Source organism: Odontesthes bonariensis, chromosome 21 (assembly GCF_027942865.1).
Source record: "Odontesthes bonariensis isolate fOdoBon6 chromosome 21, fOdoBon6.hap1, whole genome shotgun sequence".
NCBI lineage: Eukaryota > Metazoa > Chordata > Actinopteri > Atheriniformes > Atherinopsidae > Odontesthes > Odontesthes bonariensis.
In genome coordinates, this window is record NC_134526.1 from 25,820,385 (window position 1) to 25,840,741 (window position 20,357).

At 44.4% G+C, this 20,357-nt stretch overlaps 1 protein-coding gene across 2 annotated transcripts; it reads left to right on the plus strand.

Moving 5' to 3' along the window:
- The first annotated feature begins 1,320 nt into the window (after positions 1 to 1,320).
- tlcd4b (TLC domain containing 4b) lies at positions 1,321 to 19,731 on the plus strand. Of its 2 annotated transcripts, XM_075453504.1 has the most exons (7): positions 1,321 to 1,655; positions 5,100 to 5,252; positions 6,589 to 6,678; positions 13,214 to 13,272; positions 14,868 to 14,962; positions 15,071 to 15,144; positions 15,227 to 19,731. In XM_075453504.1, exons 2-7 carry the CDS (start codon positions 5,107 to 5,109, stop codon positions 15,573 to 15,575), a joined length of 813 nt encoding a protein of 270 aa, XP_075309619.1. In that variant the 5' UTR covers positions 1,321 to 1,655; positions 5,100 to 5,106; the 3' UTR covers positions 15,576 to 19,731. The 2 variants fall into 2 exon arrangements, with proteins under 2 accessions (XP_075309619.1, XP_075309620.1); XM_075453505.1 differs by lacking the exons at positions 1,321 to 1,655; positions 5,100 to 5,252 and adding an exon at positions 14,310 to 14,599 and having other exon boundaries at positions 6,658 to 6,678.
- Positions 19,732 to 20,357: the final 626 nt, after the last annotated feature.

The following is a 20,357-nucleotide window of genomic DNA, read 5'->3' on the forward strand; positions in this document are numbered from 1 at the left end:
TGCATGGAAGAACCAGACAGACAACCTCAGCACAATGTCGTCAAACTGCAAAATGACTCAGAGGCCCTCAGAGAAAAGAGGTCCAATAGTTCCCATGACAAAAGCAAGGGACTGCAAAAAAAAAAAAAGAGTGCATTTCATCGGAAGTCTTCAGAAGGCTTTGAATAATCAGTTCAGCCCAATCAGTATCCAGATAATCTAGATAGCATTAGCAATGTCCTAGCAGTGGCAACTGCGCGAAAAGTCTTGATCCACCCCCGATTTCCTTATATTTTACTTCCAAGCAGCCAGACTTTCTTGTAATATTTTGAAATGTTTTGAATGTCAGTTCTCCATTTCCCTTTCAAACATTGGCTGATTTTTCACTCCTTTTCAGTTCAGTTGTTGTACCTGGCCGTTTTCCGAGGAATGTTTTTTTTTTTTTATTCAAATCACTTAACACTGACCTATGATGCATTGATGGAAAATGGCAAACATAACACAGTTTGACAGGACTTGAAACAGTATTTTTGCCATTAGCTAAAAAATTTGGCATATCTCAGCATGGCCCGGGCGGAGAGTCCTTTAGACATTTGACAATTTGTGCCAACATTCCAAAAAAAAGAGCTTTGGGATGTCCTTTAAGAAGCCTGGAGAACTATTCCTGTAGACTACAGAAAGAAATGACCACAAAGCTTATTTAAGAGGGTTCAGGCTGTGTTGAAGAATAAAGGCGCTCAGCCTAAATACTGAATTCATGTTTGCACATGTTTCAATTCATTTCCCATTTTTCTGGCAATATGTCTACATATGAGGGATGACTAAAGACTTTTGCATGATACGCCAAGATGAAAACCCCTTTGTGCTGCAAGACTCCCAAAGGGCTTTTTAAAAGTAAAACTAGGATGCTGAAATTTCCTCGAGTCATATAATGAATCAATGTGATAATCAGGTCTGCAATTGTTCAATAACTGTTTGGTGGTGTTTATTTACAGGGGAATTGTAAAGCATGCTGTATTGTCTCATAATGACTCTATAAACCTGACAAAAAATGACCTCAAACCTGGAATTCACCAATGACTGAATGCAAGTTTGCTCAGAGATTTTAGACAAAAAACAAATGCATGAAAGTGCACGTGCTCTTGAACAGGGTGGCAAGGTTTGCAAAATCTCTGTAATGTGAATTAAATGATTTGAGGTGGAACAGAACTTTGGAAACCGCAGATTTATCACTTTTTGCTGCAGATTATCATAAATCATAATCAAGAGAGGCCTTTGTTCCTGGTGGGTGTAGCCTGTGTTTGGGGGGGGCGTGTGCACGCGGAGGTGGGTACGTGCCGACGTCACCGCTCGCTCCTTACTGTCAGTGGCAAAATAAAACGAGTAAAAACTTTTATGTCGCGCTGTAAGGTGTAAACACATGGCGGCGGTGATACGAGGCGGCGAGAAAAGCCATTGTGCTTCGGGCTGGAATGGTTCCTCGAACACGGCATTGTTAGCGTAGCAGAGGAGGGTGTTTTTTTTCTCCCGTCTGCACTGGTCTCGCGCTGGAAGACTCAGCGGGCTGTTTCACTTTAGCTGACTTGCTAGCTAACGTCAAGTTAAAAGAAAGTGGAGGAAGACGCCGGACGAACGGGAGTTTTTCCGCAAACACTAACCTATGCGACGGGTACCAGGTAACAGAGCTCTTCCTACCCCTTCCACCAAATCAAAAATAATGCGGACTAACGCGTGCTTGTCTTTTTTTCTCACCCAGTTTAGACCTTTTCACCGCCACAGCTTCGTGCCCCTTTCTGTTGCCTTGTCTTCGACAGGCTCTAACAACAGCACACGTAGCAGTTTTTCACCGTTTCAGCCAGCAACTTTGCTCCTGTTGTTGCGACTTATCAGCTGGGTCTTCTTGTTACAACTCGTTTTTATTACTGTCCGGGTTGTATTGGAAATCTGCTTTTCTTGTTGACCAAGCAAGCGACATACGCGAAATTTCGCCATTTCCGTTATTGTCGCTAATGCTTTTGATTGTTAATTCGCTCCCACACTGCAAAGCATGCTAGAACTACCAGATACAGATAAGAAAGCAATTGCTGTTACATATCCCCCATTTACTTTGAACTGCTCCAGATTGCAAGGTGAATGGTGTACAATTCCCCCAAAACAAAGAGGAGGATGTTTGAGGTATTGTTTAGGATCTGTATGCGAAATCCAAGCATCTCTGCCCAGCTTGAAATTGCCGTAATCACTCGTAATGTCTCAGTATTCGTGTCATGATCCAGCCATGCCGTAGGAGATTGGTGTGATCAGGGACCGTTCGAGTCAGACCCAATTGGTGTGGGTGTAGCAATGCGGTAGACTGGGGCCGGTTTGGATTTCCAAAAGAACAGTGGAAATTGAACCGCTATTATTTATGTTTGGTCGATATGTCAGGAGGGGTCATGGTTTGCTGACAGCAGCAGGATGTTCCAGGCGGAACAAGGTCAAGAGTCGTCGGCAGAGCACCTCTCCTGCCCGGGCAGTGATCCGCAGTGAGGAGGCTCTGTGTGCTGCCTCTTCCCCCGAGGGGGGGGGGGGCAGCGTGAACCAGCCTGCCAGGTGAAGAATGCCTATGAATTATTCAGGCACATGCTGCATATGATCAACGCCGGCTCGGGAATGTGCAGAGCTGCTTCTGTGGGCAATAATAGCCTCTCAGGGTGGTGTGACACTTGCTTCAGCTTTCCTGTTGAACAAGCCAGTTTCTGGGATAATGGGGCTTTGGAAAGCAAAGTTGGAGTTGGAGTTGCACTTCTCGCAATGCATTTGATGAGTGTATTTGTTGACAGGCTTTCATACCTGTCCCATTTTGAGTGGAAAACCGTTGGAGATTTCCTCCACCAGCATTGGCGAACATGAAGTCATCATGGCAGCGTTGTAAACCGATGGGTTAGCCTGTGGCAGCTTTGTTTCGTCCTATTTTACAGAACAGTATGTATGCATGCGTGACAGTGGCCTTTTTAGAGTAAAAATAGAACTTAATGCAGGGTACATGCTTGAAGTGTCACGTGCTGCCTAGAGGTTAAACTACTTAAATTGCTTTGCAAACATAATGATCTCCACATATCAGCATTGTATAAGGATCCCGCTGCTGTACCTGCCAGCCGGCTGTAACCTTTGTCTTGTACCGTGTCATTTATCAGCAATAATTAGGTTTAGCATAACTTGCATAATGTTAGTGATTTAATCAGAATTGCAGCATACGTATCAGGCAGGAGTCCAGACCTGTGCTGCCACGGTGTGTTGCAACAGCTGATAATTCTACAGTGTAGAGCAGCTGAAAGCACATTATTAGAATGCATCTTTGTTTCTGGTATTTCCTGTGAGCCGTGTGACCTTTTCTATCCTCGTAAGTCGGCCTTTCAGGTATTGGGAGAGGTTGTCGTGGGTGGTTATTGTCTGCAACACAAGCAGAAATTGGTGTGGTGATTTCTAGGGGTAAATCCAAGTCGAGGAGTACTGTGTCACTGCTTTATTTCATCTGTCGGGGTGAGAGGGCCAGGGGGAGGTCAACAAGTTGTTGATGCTCCGTGTACGGCAGGGTTTAATTTGATAAGCTTTTTTTTGTTTTGTTTTTTTAAAGAGATATTAGAATTATTCAATGCCCTGTTATACGAGTATAATCTGATGCAACCTGTAAGACAAGCCAGTCTAATTTCGCTCACTTGCCGTGCAGCCCCGCCTCAACCTTTCCCCTTTATATATGTCAGCAACAAGGTGAGCTTCAGGCAGGTTACAGCTCCTCCACACTGTTGCCAACGAGGTGACTTTTTCTCCTCATTTTATTTTTGAGAGAAAAAAAAACTAGCGTTGAATATTGCGATATTTTGGACAAACTCCACTGAAGAGTGTTGCCAGAAGGCCCCTGCGAGCTCTCACTTTTCCCTTCTTCGCCTCTGTCTATGAGCTGCATGAGAACTAACGTTCTCAGAGCCGTCTTGTGCACGCAGGTCCCGCCAAAATCAAAACACAGACTTTGTAAAAAAAGGTCTCTTGTTTAAAAAAAAAAATTCTAATTCGGACTCTTATTCTAATTTTAAGTCTCATTCGGACTGTTGAAAGTAACACAAGAATAAGAACACGAAAAAGAAGTTGACGAGTAGTTGAGATGTGTTGGAATACAGTGAGAGATTGATTTTATTTGTCTTCACCAGTCTTAAATAGGGGGGAAAAAAAGGGATTCAACATGATATGCTTTCCACAAGCAGTCCTTTTTGGGTCCATCGTCGCTGTTTACCTGTGGTTTGAAAAGACGAGCTTCCAGTTAGTCGACCTGAGTGAAAACAAACAGATCTGCTCAGCTCGTCCCTTCATAATGGTTAGAAATGTGTTCGCATTCAGTGGTTTCCCTGGTGTGAAAGTTTCCCTTTGCATTTGCAAGAATTTACGATTTTAAAGTGACCTCGTTGGCAAAGTGACGACAACAACCTGAAACATTTATTACATGGACGCTTTAAAGCTAAACAGAGGAATAATGAGATGCATTGTTGAAGTAAACACCTTCTCCGTCCCATGAGCTGAACTACTTGCTTCATCTTGAAAATCCTCTTTTCTTTCTTTGCTCAAGCTTTGTTTTCTTCTCAGGGTTTTTTCTTTTTTTTTCCTTTTGTGCCCCAAACAACTCTCTGTAATCCCGCTTGCATTATGCATAATGGAGTCCTTTTTTTTCCAAATCAAAATGCTGTGCTACCTCCTGTATTCAGACGCAGTAATTTTTCTCTCCGTTTCTGTCACTCTATCCTTCTGTTGTCCTTAACTCTGCTGCCTCTCATCTTCCTTTCACCCCCCCCCCTCTCTGCCCCGCTCTGCTGAAGGTCTCATGTCACTTTCATTAGACAGCCTGTGTTCTAGGCTTATATATATATTCTTTCCCTCTTGTCTCTTTGCCTTTCCTGTTTGCTTTGTGGACTGCATGAACTGCACAGGATGCAGCTTCACCCTCCCACCACAGCTGCCTCCTCAGTTTCTCTTGTCTTGCTGCCCAGGATGACTGACAGTCACCGACTGAACCTGTCCATGTGTATCACTCTCTGTGTGTCCTGCCCTCCGCCCATCCCCCCCCCCTCCCACCCACCCCTGTCTTTGTTTAGGTGAGTGATGGAGACGAGAGAGTTGACGGTGGTAGCTGGCAGCTTTGTGGGCTTCCAGCTTCTCTTCTCAGTGGCCAGCCCGTGGCTGTCCACCGTCATCACACCAGGTTATAAAAGGCTACCTCCCACCAAGCTCACAGAGTGGAACTCCAGGTGTGTGTCACAGAAAACCCGTTTCCCATGCACATGTACCCAATAAACCAGAACTAGATTCTCTTTGGTTCTTATAAAAGAAAAGGAAAAAAAATGTAAGTGTTTTTTTGGTAGTGCGGCACTATTGAGATGGACCCCGATGCGCTTCAGGCGAACTCCTCATTCTACACAACCACAGCTGTGACGCGAACAGCTGGCAAAGCAATGAGGGGTTTAAAGTTTCAAGCAGCAACCACAGGGGTGAGGTCCAGAGGGCAGTCATTTCTAGTTGCGCAACATCTCTCGCTGACTCAGTTCTACGCGCTCTCTCTCATCTGTTTGCTGGCAGCCCATATTCAAAGATAAGCCTTCCTTCAACCAGCTGCAGCTGACAGTAGCCTGTTTGTCCGTAACAGCCAGAATGGAGTGCACTGACCAAGGAGTCCAAAACAAGGCGAAGCACTAAGGGTTCACTTTAGAGTGGTCAACTATTGCATAACAGCCTGTGTCAGTGTGTTGTTTATGTAACCTTGACTCAAGTGCAAGTAGATTACAGTTAAAGCCTTTTCAAAGAAACAGCAGCATAGTGTTGAACAAGGCAGCATAAAGGAGGTTCTTGGAATCGTCCTGTCAAACTTGTGTCTTCTTAGACCAATAGCTCCTCTCAGAAGGTCTGTTGAAGTTTTTCTTTGGACATTGGCTGCGTTTTTTTTTCTCTCCTTTTCAGTCCAGTCTTTGTACCTGACAGATGTCAGTGAATGTGTTTCCTCTGTTTGCTAAGCCACTTAACGCTTACCTGTCTATAGTGTGAGCATTAAAAAAGGCCCCTGCCTCAAGGGATTGGCCAGTGTCTCCTGAGAGATGCATTTGACCCTTCAGTTGTGCTTCCTTTAGTAATATTTCCCCTGATTCTTTACACTGGGCCACTTCAGAATGTTAATAATGGCCTTGTACAGCAGTCTGTCTGTCTGAGCTCATATGGTCTGGGCTTAGGCCAGCAGCTGAAGCCTGTGGGCTGCCAGAAGGCTGCATGGTGATAGTGTCGGAACTCTGAATCTGCCAGAGAGGCGATAAGAGCCGCCGGACCGCTGGAGTACTTCAGTGGCCCAGATAACCACTCCAAAGGTCAGGGGTGATGCTGTGTCAGGTCTGATTCTTAAAAAAAAAAAAAAAAAAAAAAGGAGCTTCACCTAGTTGGACGTGCTGAGGCAGTATTGATTTCATTATGTATTCAGATTTGAAAAGACATTAAACTAGACAAACCAAGGGTTCCTCATTAGCTCCAATCCCTCACTGTACACTTAGTCTGTCGTCTGTGTTTGCTGATGTGATTTTATGTGTTTGTGTCCATCTCCAGGTTGGTGTCTACTGTTCACGCCTTGGTCGTGGGCTTGTTCTGTTTATACATCCTGTGGTTCGATGACGTGGTCAACGCCAACCCTGTCTGGTAAGAGGAACAGAAAGGAGATTCATCAATAATTTATTCATCAGTATCCACCGGTGTTCTTGTACAAATGACAAACACAATTTGTAACATGCAACCAACACAACACCTCGTAAGCACCAAGGAATGACTTTGCATACTCGATGAAAAATTAAAAACAGGTGCAACCTGTGCCTTGTCGTGGAAGGCAACAAAACAGGAAGTGAACGCTTGGAATGTCTTCACTGTCAGACTGAGAGCCTCAACAAGCTTGTGTTGGAAGAGAGGAGACTGGTAGAGGCTCAGTGAGGTAGGGGGTAGTGGAGGATGGTCAGACTTGGAAGCTAATAGCAAGTTAATACCTTTTGCAGCGACAAAGATGGCGCTCCTAAAGATCCTCCTAAAGAAAGAAGGCAGGGGAGTGGATGGATCTAGCATGTCAGAGTAATCCCCAGAGAGTTGTAGATTCAGTGGATTGGCATTTGATTTCTGTCTTGATTCTCCTCCTCGTCTCCGTCTTCCACTCTGTCTGCCACCACTGACTGTTTTACTCGCATCAGTGGATCCTGAAAAAGAAGAAGAATCATTTCTCTCTCTGCCCTCTCCTTTCTGATATCTCTGTCGGCCTTTTAAAACCATTTCCCCTCAGCGTCTCGTCTTTAATTACTTTTACTTCTCCCCTACATTTTTCTAACACTGCTTCCTTCTTCGTCTTTCTGCTTCTCCTTTTTTTTTTTAATTTTTTTTTTTTTTTTTTTTTTTTTGCCTCTTCCCGAGTTTCTCTTCCTCTCTGGCTGTCTTGAATCCCACCAACAACACTCCTTTTCATTGCCACTGACAGCAGCCTAGTCTCCCGCCCAACCCCCTACTCCACCAGCCCTTGTGAGCGCACTCCTGCCTCTAGCTGTCCGTTGTACCCCACGTCTCCGGCTGTCGAATCAATGCAGCTCACCTCCCTGGCTCTCATTGTCTCCGTTGGCTCTGGCCAGCATCGCTGATGGACCAGAAAAGGGGAGAGAAGAAAAAATCGGGGGGGTTGGTAGGGGGTGGTAGGATTGGTTAAGGAGGCAGAAGAGCGGGGGAATGATAGATGGGGGAGCTCCCTCCTTCCTCCTAATAACAGTCTTTATCTGCTGGCTGTTCAGGTGTTTGCTGTCAGTTTTTACAAACATCTTTTGCAATGGGATTTTGTTTTTTGCTGCGTCGAGACGGAAAAAAAAAGGTGTCCTTTTCTTTTGTTGAAATAATTCGTGTCAGTGTTTCCGTTTGGGACATTTCCTCACTTCTCTTGTTGAATTTCGCAACTTGTCCTCCGCGCCCTCCGGCACCTAGCTGATTCCCAGCTGCACCCCCAGTTCCCCCTAAGCTCCTCTCATTGCTGGAACAGAGTGGTGTGAGTATTAATTCTCTGGTCAATCTGATTGTGTTACAGCATCATTAAGACCTGCCACACAGCAGCATTGTTCTCCCCCTGCTATTATCAGCAGAGCTGGAGTGGCCAGAGCCAGACTGTTAGAAATGCACATTGTTCTCAGCTGGCTCGCAGCACAGCTCACCCTGTTATCATAATCCATTCAGTTTACAAGCAGCATGTGTCATGGCCGCGCCTCTGCTGCATTTCTTGATTGGCTTATCTGTACATGAACTTAATATGCACTTGGGACAATGTGGAGAACGGAGGGCTAAGTTACACAGGGTTACACAAGAACTCAGGCCTCGAGAACATTATCACATTAATATCCTAACCGGTCAGACTCTTTAATTAATGTTTGAATGAATGGAAAAAGTACTTATCGGCCTTATTGACTGTGTGATCTGGTCACCGTACAGTTTGTGAGGAGAGACGCCCTTTTGGGTTTTCCCACTGTGTTGGCTGGAAAACCAGCGTTTATGGCCCAGATTATGCACCGAATTCCCCCTTTTGTTGACGCAGCAACTGGAGATAATGCTGGTGTTAACCGCACTTTTCTACACGTTTGCACAGAAATGTTCGGCTGCTTTCAGACTCTGTTGAAGAAGGCGAGTCGTGAGAATGTGTTGCAGAGTTCACTGCGACGTCGTCCAACAACGTCCGAGTCAGTCGGACCTCTAGTTGGTGGCGAAAACTTCTGTGTAGAATTTGTTGTAGTGACCTGCCTTTCCTCTACATTGAGGGGAAAGACCACTCTAATGAGCTCAGCTGTCAGAAAAGCTGCACCCTGAACTATTTAGCCTGCAGGGAGATCACGTATTACGGCAAACACCTCGGTTGGTCGCTCAGTGTTACCACTCTGATCTGCATATATGCAACCAGCTGTCACTGTGGAACTTGGGTTGTTGGAGTTGTGCTTAGAGTGGTTAATGATCTTAGATGTGAGTCATACAAGAGTTTGTATTACGATACAAAGTGAATGAGATAATCCGGTATAGTACATCGCAAGAGATGTTGCACCTAAACAGCCTTGACGGAGCGAAAGCCCAAGGCTTTGGTGTTAATAATCTGGGCAACTGAATTACTATTTATACCCTCATAAGATTTTTAAAAGTTCCCCAAACCATGAAGACGCACAAACCGATGTGGATTATTATGTGTACACACTTAGACTTAGTTTTTATTCGGGCGACGTCATTATTAATCTTATGGGTAATAATTTGATTGTAACTGTTAAAGAACGTCACAAATTTAGGTTTTTATGGTCCGAAATGGTGAAATCTATGACTGAAGAGACGTGTGCGGCGCTTTTATTCATCTCCCCATGCCTTTTTATTTCTCACACACATACACACACACACACACACAATCGCCTATGGTAGAAACACCTGTTGGGTCACACCCTCGCAAGTAGATTTAGTGACTTTCACACCACACACCCGCATAATTTATTTTGCACATTTTTGGTCAAATGGAAATGTTGCTGCCAGCTGCTTCACTGCAGTCTGTTCAGTGATGGGCAGAACTGACAATAAGCAGTACGACAGCTGACAGGTATGTGAATGTGAGTGATGGACAGGAAGGTTCATTCAGTTGGTTGCTTGTCATGTCAAGAAAATAATCTTAACTCTAAATCTTGCAAAGATATACATCTCAACATACCAACACCTGCACTCCCAGACTCCCACAGGTAGAAACTTCTGAATGAGCCTCATGTATTTATTTTAGGTTAATACTAGCATATGTTCTCGTGATGAAATGATGAAAAAAATATATATATATATATTTTTCTCATACTCCAAACTGCTGCAACACCTGTTGTCGCCCTCTGTCTGAAATGCTCTGTTGTTGCTCTCGCTCTTTCGCTCTCTCTCTCAGGGTCCCCTCCTCTGGTGCAGGGCTTAGTCTGCTCCGATTGGTTGCTTTATATGTCAGAAACAGTGGAGGGAAAGAGCAGCTGCAGTTGTTTTGTTTGTTTTTGGCTTAGATTTGTAAAGTCGCATCTGACCAAACCACAAGACTTCTGGAACATTGACCTTTGGACCGATGAAACCAAAGTGGAGATGTTTGGTCATAATGCACAGCAGCACGTTTGGAGAAAACCAAACACAGCATATCAGCACAAACACCTTGTGCCAACTGTCAAGCACAGGGGTGAAAGGGTGGGGATTTGGGTTGTTCTGCAGCCACAGGAACTGTGCGCCTTGCAGTCAGTGAGTCCATCATGAACTCCTCTGTGAACCGAAGCATTCTAGGGTCAAATGTGTGTCTGACATCTAAAGCTTGGCTGAAACTGGGTCACCAACAGGACAATGATCCCAAAGACAGCAGCAAATCTACAACGGAATGTCTGAAAAAGAAAAGAATCAAGGTGTTGCAAAGGTCCGGTCAAAGTCCAGACCTCAGCCTGGTTGAAATGCTGTGGCGGGACCTTAAGAGAGCTGTGTATAAATGAGCAGGGGAGCAGAATTCCTCCACAACAATGTGAAAGACTAATAATATCACACAGAAAATGGTTACTTCAAGTTACTGCTGCTAAAGGTGGTTCTTCAAGCTACTGAATCATGTTTTCCCACACTCCCGTTAGTTTTTAGGCAGTTAATAATGAACATGTAACATGGTTGTTGCTAATCTGAGGCTGTATATGCACAAAAAAAAGCGCACATGCTGTGTTTAAAAGACTTCTACAGCATATACTTAAAAGCAGATTTGTTGAAACAAAGGTGATGCCCTTTGAGACGAGACTATCCTGAAACTTCCTGTGTAACTGTCTCTGTATCTCATCTGAGGGTAAACTCCACTCAGTTAATTGTATGAGGAGCTAGGAGCATGGGTTTACTGTACATTTGATTAACCGAAGCTGGGCCCCACTGATGTGATTATGGAAATGTCTTTGGACTCTGCAGCGATAGCGCGCAGGCTCTCTGGCTATCTCACGATCAGCCGGCTCGGGTGCTGCTCAACCTGATATTTGCTTGATGCATTTCTAAGTGCAGAGGTAAAGCGATACAGCTGATGGCTTTGCAGGAGGAGCTCGGGGGGCGGAATGGACTTTAATGGGATACAAGAGGGAGAAAAAGAGGCCAAATGTACATATAATGTTGTTACCAAGCTGTTGCAAAATGCTGATTAACTTCTGTAGGAAAAGCCGTCGGTGGCGTAGACGAATTAAATGTGTTGGTTTTCACACCACTCACGTGCTTCCCAAATCTGTATGTTGTTTTTATCCTGCCAAATTGACATTTGACAGGGTAAAAATGATTGACAAAAGGGTGCCGGGTAGGGATGCAAATGATTAATCCATTTTAGATTAATTGTCCATCAAGAGGTTGCTCGAACAAAATTTATTAATCACGATTAATCGCTAGAGGGCGCTACTGTCTGTAGTAACTTGAACAGAGCGTGAGAACGAGAGGTGAACAGTGATCCCTCGCGAGATGTGAAATGAAGCGGGCGAAAAGAAGTGCTGTGTGGGACCATTTCAACATTATTAATGCAGGCAAAGAAGTCAAATGTTTGCTGTGTCATGCGGTATTGAAATACAACAGTTCAACTAGCTCACTCAGTTATCATTTGAACACCGTGCACGGAGCTGTCCTGCATGGCACCCGTGCACCTGGTCAACCTACAATCAAAGCTACACTGGGAAGGCGAGCGTGTGATGAGAGAAGGGCGGAGGGCATTACAGAGAGCATATGCAGCATGATCGAGAGAGATTTGATGCCAATCAACACAGTTGATGGTGCAGGATTTCAGGATCTCATTGCGATCCTAGAGCCAGGCTAGAATATCCCTTCGAGGCCATCAATAACCTCCCGCCTCGAGGCTCGCTACGAAAAAAGGAAGAGTGAGCTTAAAACAACGCTAGCTACTGCTACTGCTGTAGCTCTGACAATAGACTGTTGGACGGCTCTAACAACAGAAAGCTACATTACCGTGACGTGCCACTACAACGACGAGAACTGGCAGCTAAAATAGCCTAGATGCAGTTTCTTCATAATCTATAGGCTCAGTAATATTCTGTTTGGCTCTCTATTTAATTTCTTTTATTGTTTTTTTTGTTTTAAATGTCTAATATTTCAAATGCACAAACTGAGCCAGTCCTTAATTTATTTCTTTTTTTAAAAACATTTTTTATTAAAGAATGTATTTTCTTATACCATAAAAAACATGTCTGCTTTCTTTTCCTAATGCATAATTACTTGAGGAATATGTAATATAATACAATATAATTATCATAATATAATATATACTTTTTGAATTCACTGTTTTAACTAGCTGATATTTTTAAAGGCCCTATTGAAACACTAAAATTCAGGTGAAAAACGCCGCTTATCAATTAATCGTAAGTCGATCGATAAGATCAGTCAACTAATGATTAATGAATTAATCGATAATTTGCATCCCTAGTGCCGGGGGGTTATCTGGTGAGCCATCGCACAGTAGAGCGTGCATCGGTGTGTTTTCCTAGCTTTTGTTAGTTTTTTGGAACGAGTATGAGCCGACCTTGTCAGGGTAAGAGTCAGTCAATGCAACGTCCGTATAAGCTGGGCACACTCGTGTGCGTTTGGCTTTTTAGTGAGCTTGTTTGCACAGCATGTGGGCTGCGAGGTCCTGTTACACAAACCGCCAGCCAGTCGTTTGCTACACGATACTTGTAACCGACACCAGGATCAGATGTCACCGTCATTGTTATTTTGAACAGATGTCATTAGCAAGGACACCTAACGGTCACCGGAGCAGGCCGTGGATTGGGTTGGGGGGAGTCGTGGAAGGGGGGGAAACAAAGTAACGGAAACAAAGTAACGGAAACAAAGTAACGGAAACAAAGTAACGGAAACAAAGTAACGCAGAGGTTCTCCCTCTTATTTTTAATAAAGCTCCGACAACATAAGAGTGTTACAGTGACCTCATCAGCATTAGACTCTCAACCTTGAACGGCCACTCTACTTTACTTATGATGAGCGTGTTGGCGCTCTCACATTAATTAGTCTGCGAGGTTGCATCATGTATTCTTTGCAGAAGTAGATTATCGATCTGATGATTACTTCTGCAGAGAAGCGGAGCAGCTATCCCCTTCCAGCTTGTTGACTTTGAATGTGACTGTGCTGCAGCGACCTTTACACTTTGTTCTTTGCTGTTCCACAGGGGTGACCCAAGTCTCGTCAAACTAAATGTAGCCATAACATGTGGTTACCTCCTTTATGGTGAGTTTTTGTTTTTTCTTCAAATCTCTGTTGATCATTTCCTCTTGCATACACAAAGCATTGGCAACCAGCCTGTCTTTGTTTTTCCTTCAAACACCAAAAAGGAAGCAGCGTCATCCTAATTGGAGGAACATGCGACAAGATGCTTATTTTACAATCCCAATTCTTAAGCTGTAAACGCACGCTGTGCAACAAACGGTGTTTGTGAATCCCATAAAACAATATTCATGTTCGTTTATTCAAATGTGCTGAAAGGGAGACATCTTATCAAATCATGAGAAATATCGGCTCATCTTAAATGTGACGGCAGCAACGTGTCTTCTTTTAACAACAATCTGTAAACATCTGGGAGCTGAGTAGACCAGCTGCTTAAAAAGAATTTTCAATTAGCTTAGTATTTAGTCCACTTGAGTGACATTGAGGACTGTGACTGCACATCATCTTCTATGAAAACTCATCTTGGATACGCTTTTTAGTGCTGATGTAACTTTCATATGTACAATACTGTGGACAAAAAAAAAGTCTCGAGCCAGCCCTCAAGGAGCAGGAAGTGGGTGCAGCAGTTTTATTGGTGCATGCAAATCCAATCAGATTACAGAAAAAAAACAAAAGTTTGAAAGTCAGTATTTGGTCTGAGCACCTTTTTATTCTCTCAGACGAGCTTTGGTGATCAGCTCTAAAGAGTTGCTCTACGGAGGTTGTTTGAAGTGAAATTCATTGCCTTCTGCCATTATCCGCTTTCGTTCTGTAGGAACCTTTGGCAGTTCTAATAACCTTTTAATCCGCGGGGCCGTTTTCTCCCGTGTTCGGACATACAGGAACTCGGGGCTTTCTCCCTCAGTTCCTATAACTATTTAGCTCCTTCTCTGAGGTCGGGTCTTTTCATAGTTCATAGAACGCATCTGACGGAGGTGTGTGGTGGTCGGTAGCTACGCCCCATGTCATGCTATCACGGCTGAAATGTTTCCTCATAGACACAGACACAACCGGCGGGTGTTTAATAAGTTAAACTTACACTTTGTCTCCTTTGTCTGCAGCGCTCTGCTCTCCTTCCTTCCTTCATGAAATGAAAAAGTATCGTCTCCTGACTCTCTCTGTGTGCCCTTCCAGCCTCGATATTAGACGCCTGATGCGATCGTCCATGATTGATATCACCATCATGCAGACCATGAACACAGTGGCCTCCCCGCTCTCCATATTAGCTTCTTTGTTGTGTTTTTTCTTCTCTCCTTACTTTCTGTTTTTTGTTTTGTTTTTGAATGTAGCGCTAAACGGCTAACACGTCACTGACGCAGACGGCTGCGCGCGCCGCATCAGTCCCTATCAGGTCCCGACTCATATGCGAATGCAGACTGAAACAGAAGGACAGTTATCAGAACGAAATTCGAGTAGGACAGTTCTGATAACTACGTTCCTATGACTACTCTGTCCGAAAGTGGCTCAAGTTTCTTATTATATTATTTAAGATTGGCAATGTTTTGTCTGACCCTGAACTGGACTTTTAACCTCCACAGTTTAGCTTTCACAGTCATTTCATATTTGGTAAAACAATGTGGTAGAAATATAGACATGCCTGTCCTCTTTCCCCTTCCCAGACCTTGTGCTGCTGGCGTGTAACTGGAGCACGATGGGAGACAGTTTTTTTGTGTGCCACCACTTGGCGGCGCTCTACGCTTACGGATATGTGTTGGTGAGTACACCGTTCTTCAGTGTACACATTTGTATTTTGAGACATTTTGATTTCTGGCGCGTGTCTTGTCGGCATCACAAGTTTACAAAGTGTGTTTGATCATTGCAGACACGCGGCGTGCTTCCCTATTTTGCCAATTTCCGTCTCATTTCAGAGTTGTCCACGCCGTTTGTTAACCAAAGGTGAGGCCGTCTTGCTTGTGAATGATTTTGTATTCGTCAGCATGTCGCAGGACATACCTTCCTGACATTTCTCTCTCTACAGGTGGTTCTTCGAGGCATTAAAATACCCCCGCTCGCACCGGATGGTTGTTTCAAACGGCATTGCCATGGCAGTGGTGTTCTTCCTCGTCCGCATTGCCGTCATGCCGTCCTACTGGGTCAGTGTATTCGCCACTTTTGGCACTCCAGAATTTGAGCGGCTGGGCTTGGGCGCCCAGGTGGCCTGGATCACCTCCTGCATCGCTCTGGACATCTTGAACGGTATCTGGATGTATAAGATCGCCCGCGGCTGCTACAAAGTCATGACCGGGAGAGGAGGGCGAAAGGTTAAGGAAGGCGCCGAGACGTCGCCGCCCTCAGACAAGAAGCACGCAAACAACCACACAGACTAACGTAGGACGAAGAATATTCAGACGCAGGTATGAGCAGGGGGGAGGCAGGACACCCAGGAGCCTCACCGCCTCCCTCCTCTGCTGACAGCCGGAGCTCCGCCCCCTCCCTCAGGTTCTGACCCCAGCAGGGGATGAGGAGAGTGCTCGTTGACTCACTCAAAGCACCAGCGTTCGCAACCTCATGCTTTTCGGTGACTGATTACTACGCTGCTGGGGAGGGGGGGGGTAGCTTTTGGTTGCAGGCAACAAGGTAGAGCTCACAAGCACACTTTTACCGTCACTCGCCTCCTCTTCCACCACCAATCCTCTTCCATCTCCCCGCAGTCTCCTCTCGCACTCGACTCCAGCCAAAGCCCAATCCTCTGAAGTGCCTGTGGAAAAACAGGAAAGCAATAATAGTGGAGGAAGAAGATCACAAAGTTGAGCCCCTTCAGAATATCTCTCTACACACACACACACACACACACATACACGCTGTAGCCCCTGATCCACTGGATGCTCTTTCTCTCATTCGTTCTCCGTCCACACTTGAGAAGAAGTGGCCTACAGAGTGAAGAACTCTCAGACAAACGCAGTGTTTGTGAGCCTTTAGGGCTCTTGTCTTAAAGTCATGTAACCTCAGAATGAGACAGAAAAACACCGTAATGCCTCTCCTACAGTATTACCTGCTGTGGCCTCCTTGGAACAAGCGGCGCCCATCTGTCACCAGCCATGCCTCTCCAACCACTTTATAATTAGGATTATATATGTAACACACAAATGTCCTCGGCTTCTCGGAGGATTTACTTGTTTCAGCCTTCATCCTGTTGGCATCACTGTGCTTTTCACAGTAATATTACATCCGTCGCAACCCTCTGCCTCAGCTCGAATGTTTTCGTTCTACCTCCCAAACCCACTTCAGACTCTCTTAACCCCTCCCTCAGTGATTTAAAAAGCCTTTTTTTTTTCTGTTTGTTTGGTTGTTTTTATGCACTCATCCGTGGAAACGATATCCCCATCTCAGAGAGACTTCTCGGTCTCCGTCTCTTTTGTGATCAGAGTGTATCACGGCCAACGGCGTCGCTTCGGCCAGCGTCTCACTCCAGAGAAACGCTGCCGCCGCCGCCAGACCCTTCGGCTCTTATTTATCTCCTCTGTTGTCAGCGACTCCCGAGAACCAGACTAAGAGAGTTAGGAAGTCACACACTAAAGCCCCCTTTTTCTCTGGCCGCCGCCTTCCGCGCATACGGCACGGCGCTCGTTTTTTTAAAAAAAAAAACAAACAAAAGAACATCCTTTTGCAGAATGTTAGCAGCAGAAATGCTATGGCGCTATGTCCCATAAATTGAGAAGACGCTGTTGAAAGCACGTTGTACTGTGCATGCTTAATTTTTCTGTATAAACAGTAGATGGTCATCGTAGCGCATGAGAAGACTGACTTATTTCTGTGATGCCTTAGTGAGTTGTCAAGATAGATGAACACTATCTAATTAATAATTGCATTAATCTAATGCTGGTAGGGGGGGATGGTCTTCCAAAATGTTCCCTCCAAGAGCATTATCAGCGCATGAACTTAATGTAGTTTTGATTATTTCTCCTCTTTGCATGTCTATACACACACAGTAACTATGCAGGTGCCCACTGCATAGTTATCTGTCTATTTGTTAACACATCTTTATGGCAGAACTGATAACTTCATAGCTGAAATCATAACAGACAGAAAGACGGGATCTGACAGATTTAGCCTTCGCCTCACAGGCGGATGATTGAGCGAGATATTTGTGAAAGGTTTGCGCTCGCACGCTTCCTCATATTTCCTCCACAGTTGAACGTGTGGAGTCGGAGGCCGGAGCCTGGGGGTTACAGCCAGCGAATTGGGACAAAGCCTAAGAGGCCCACACTGCAGCACTGGCTGAGCAACTGGTTCCTGTAGAATGAGGCAACACGCGGCCTACAGTCTGATTTACTGTAGCCACATTCTGCATCTTTGGAGGCGTAACGCTCCTCAATAAGTTCGGATAGAAAGCATTTCCTAAGCTGAGAATTATGTAAGTTGTAAGGATCTGTAAGGATCCACGGTGGATCAAGTGTTAGGTGGTAGAAATGTGCCATATTTGAAACAGACATTGAATCTCACACTGTAACCAGTTTGATTCTTTTTTTATTGTTTGATTTTTCTTTTTTTTACAAACCATTTCATCCCAATCTCTGATCATTAAACGATTTCAGAGTTCAGCACAAGTTTCCGATGGTTAACAGGCCAGAGTAAAAGAGACACTAAGAGCCCTATAATCCCACCTCACAGTACACTCCTCAGGTTTCCATCCCTGTATAGCACAATATTCACTAAATTGCCTCCAAAATCATGAAGTGAAATGCAAATTAATTCATGTTTTCTGCTACATGGCTGTAGTGGTGAAGTGTTGGCACATCAACTGGCCACAAGAGGGAGCTCTGAGGTCTGCAGTCAAGCCTCAAACAGTGAGTGGGCTGCAGAGCCTTTTCTTTTTTTGTTTGATTCCAGCACAATATTCTATTTTCCGATGTCACTCGGGGCTACATCTTTGCTCGCTTTGGACTATTGAGCCTTTATCTTTTTTTTTTCCTTCTTTTTAATATAAACACTACTCAACACGACCTACACATACATGCTTCGATGTGTAAAAATTAGCCACTGTATCTGTAGTTGGATGGATAGTTCCAACGGTCTGAGAATGTCGGGTGTTTTCACTGTGGAAATATGAAGCACACTCCCTGCAGAGCGCTAACTCTGGGACCTCCTGTATTTCTGTCTGTCACCACGGGGGTGGGGGGGCGGGGCTGCAGTATCTCGTGCCTTTCCACAAACGGTGGATGTGATGCAGTCGGATTTTGGATACGCATGAACTTTATCAATCGAATATGTCCTCTGTTCCTTGTGTATACTCTGTGTGTATATTTTTCTAACCTGCCTGCACAATGATTATCCGGCCAAGTATTATAACCCAAAGCTGATCCCTCCCGGGGAGCCCGTTTAGTGCTGATTCTTTTTAATTTTGTTTGTTTTTTTTTGTGAAGAGAAGAGCATATCTCTGATTGTTATGAGTGATTTAGTGGCATTACGATGATCTCACAGTTGTCCAGGATGAGAATGGCAATCAGCATGTGTCTTTGAAGCTGTACATGTAGTTGATGAGTGGAGAGGAGAGGAGGGGTGGGGGGGTCTTTCATCTCAAATGTCTAACCTCCAGAACTCAACGCTGTGAATGTTCAGCCAACACACTGCTGAGTGTGGGAGACTTCACTGAGAGCGGTGCTGATGCACTCCTCGCGCAGCATCTTTTTTTTTTTTTTTTTTTGTTTCGACCTGTGCTTTCGGGCACAGCTCTCGTGCACAAAGTCCGAAGTACACGGTGTGCTTTCTCCACATACGGGACAAACTGAGCTTCTGTACTCGTCAGGGTGTTCTACGGAGTATCCCCCCCCGTCCTTCCCTCTCCCCCTCTCTCTAACTCCAAACCCGGCCTGTTCAGACGTGAATGTGACTATGAATTTGGACGATGAGTTAATGATGAGTTTGACTATGATTTGTATTCTATACAAAGTGTTGTATCGGCTTTGGACAACCAAGGTTGCCTCTATTTCTTTTTGGGGAGACCACAGTTCATTAATAATGAACATGCAGTATTTAAGTATGTATCTAAAAGGTAAACGTGACCTTAATAGCCAGTCCTGTCAATAAGTTATTGATCTTTTAGGTACTACGTGGCAAAATTGGAGGCAGCTTTTACTTTTTGCCCCAGTTTTGCTTTTCTTAAAGCTCTGATTTCAACTGTGATTCATTGTTGTTTCGATGAAATGTAACCTATCAAATCCCAACCCTGACATTTGGTAAAAGTAATCAGTTGTTTTGTTTTTCCAGTGAATGACTTGCCAGTGTGGCTCCCTCCCTTCTCTTTGTCTTTTAATGCAATGCAATATCTTATGATCTTTTTTCTTTCTTTTTTTTTTTTCTCCTGGAGATTTTAATGTGAAGCGGCCTACACTACTCGAAGCCCTCAGGGGCCCCTGTCTGAGCATTACCTTGTGACTCAGACTGTTGTCGTCTACAATGACCACTACTAATGATCACGTAATTGTAGTGCTGAAAGCTGAGACTTACTTGAAAGTGTTGCTCTTCAATAAAGTTGAAGACAAGAAAAAATATCAATGCTGGACTCGTGTTTTTACTCGACTCTCGGGTTGAAAATAAACCAAAACGGGAGGATTTATTTAACGTTGTATTTCATTCAAATGGTGAAAAAAAACAATGACAGTTTTAAAAGACTTTCTTTCTTTTTTTTTTTTTTTTTTTTTTTCTTTTTTTTTTTTAAGAGTTAGAAGATGTGCTTAGTTTGAATTTGAAGACCAGAAACATGTTTCAGGATGCAGCACGAGACCTGCATAGAACAAACAAAGCTTGCCATTTGTCCGTGTTGGCTCCATTCCATTCCATTACGGTCATTTTGCAGACGCTTTTATCCAAAGCGACTTACAATAAGTGTGTTCCACATCGGTAGGCAAAAGAACTTCAGGTCACAAGAAATCATAAGTGTATTTCCTTCCAAAACCGAACAGCTAAGAGCATAACTAGTGCTAGAGTAAGTACGGTAAGTCAGGTACCAAGACAAATGGGAAGACAATTTAGAAAACAAAGACAATTTGGGAAACAAAAAAGTGCGTAAGAAGCTAGGACGAAATGGGTGATGTCCTAAGAGGGCGGATCTGGGCAGTGTTTCATGCTGAGATGGGTTTTCAGCCTGCGGCTCCATTTCCTTAACTACT

Bases quoted from the DNA above. Each gene is read 5' to 3' on its own strand.
- tlcd4b (XM_075453504.1), top strand. From the start codon at position 5,107: ATGGAGACGAGAGAGTTGACGGTGGTAGCTGGCAGCTTTGTGGGCTTC. The intron at 5,253-6,588 runs GTGTGTGTCACA...GTCCATCTCCAG, and splicing joins CTCACAGAGTGGAACTCCAG to GTTGGTGTCTACTGTTCACG. The intron at 15,145-15,226 runs GTGAGGCCGTCT...CTCTCTCTACAG, and splicing joins ACGCCGTTTGTTAACCAAAG to GTGGTTCTTCGAGGCATTAA.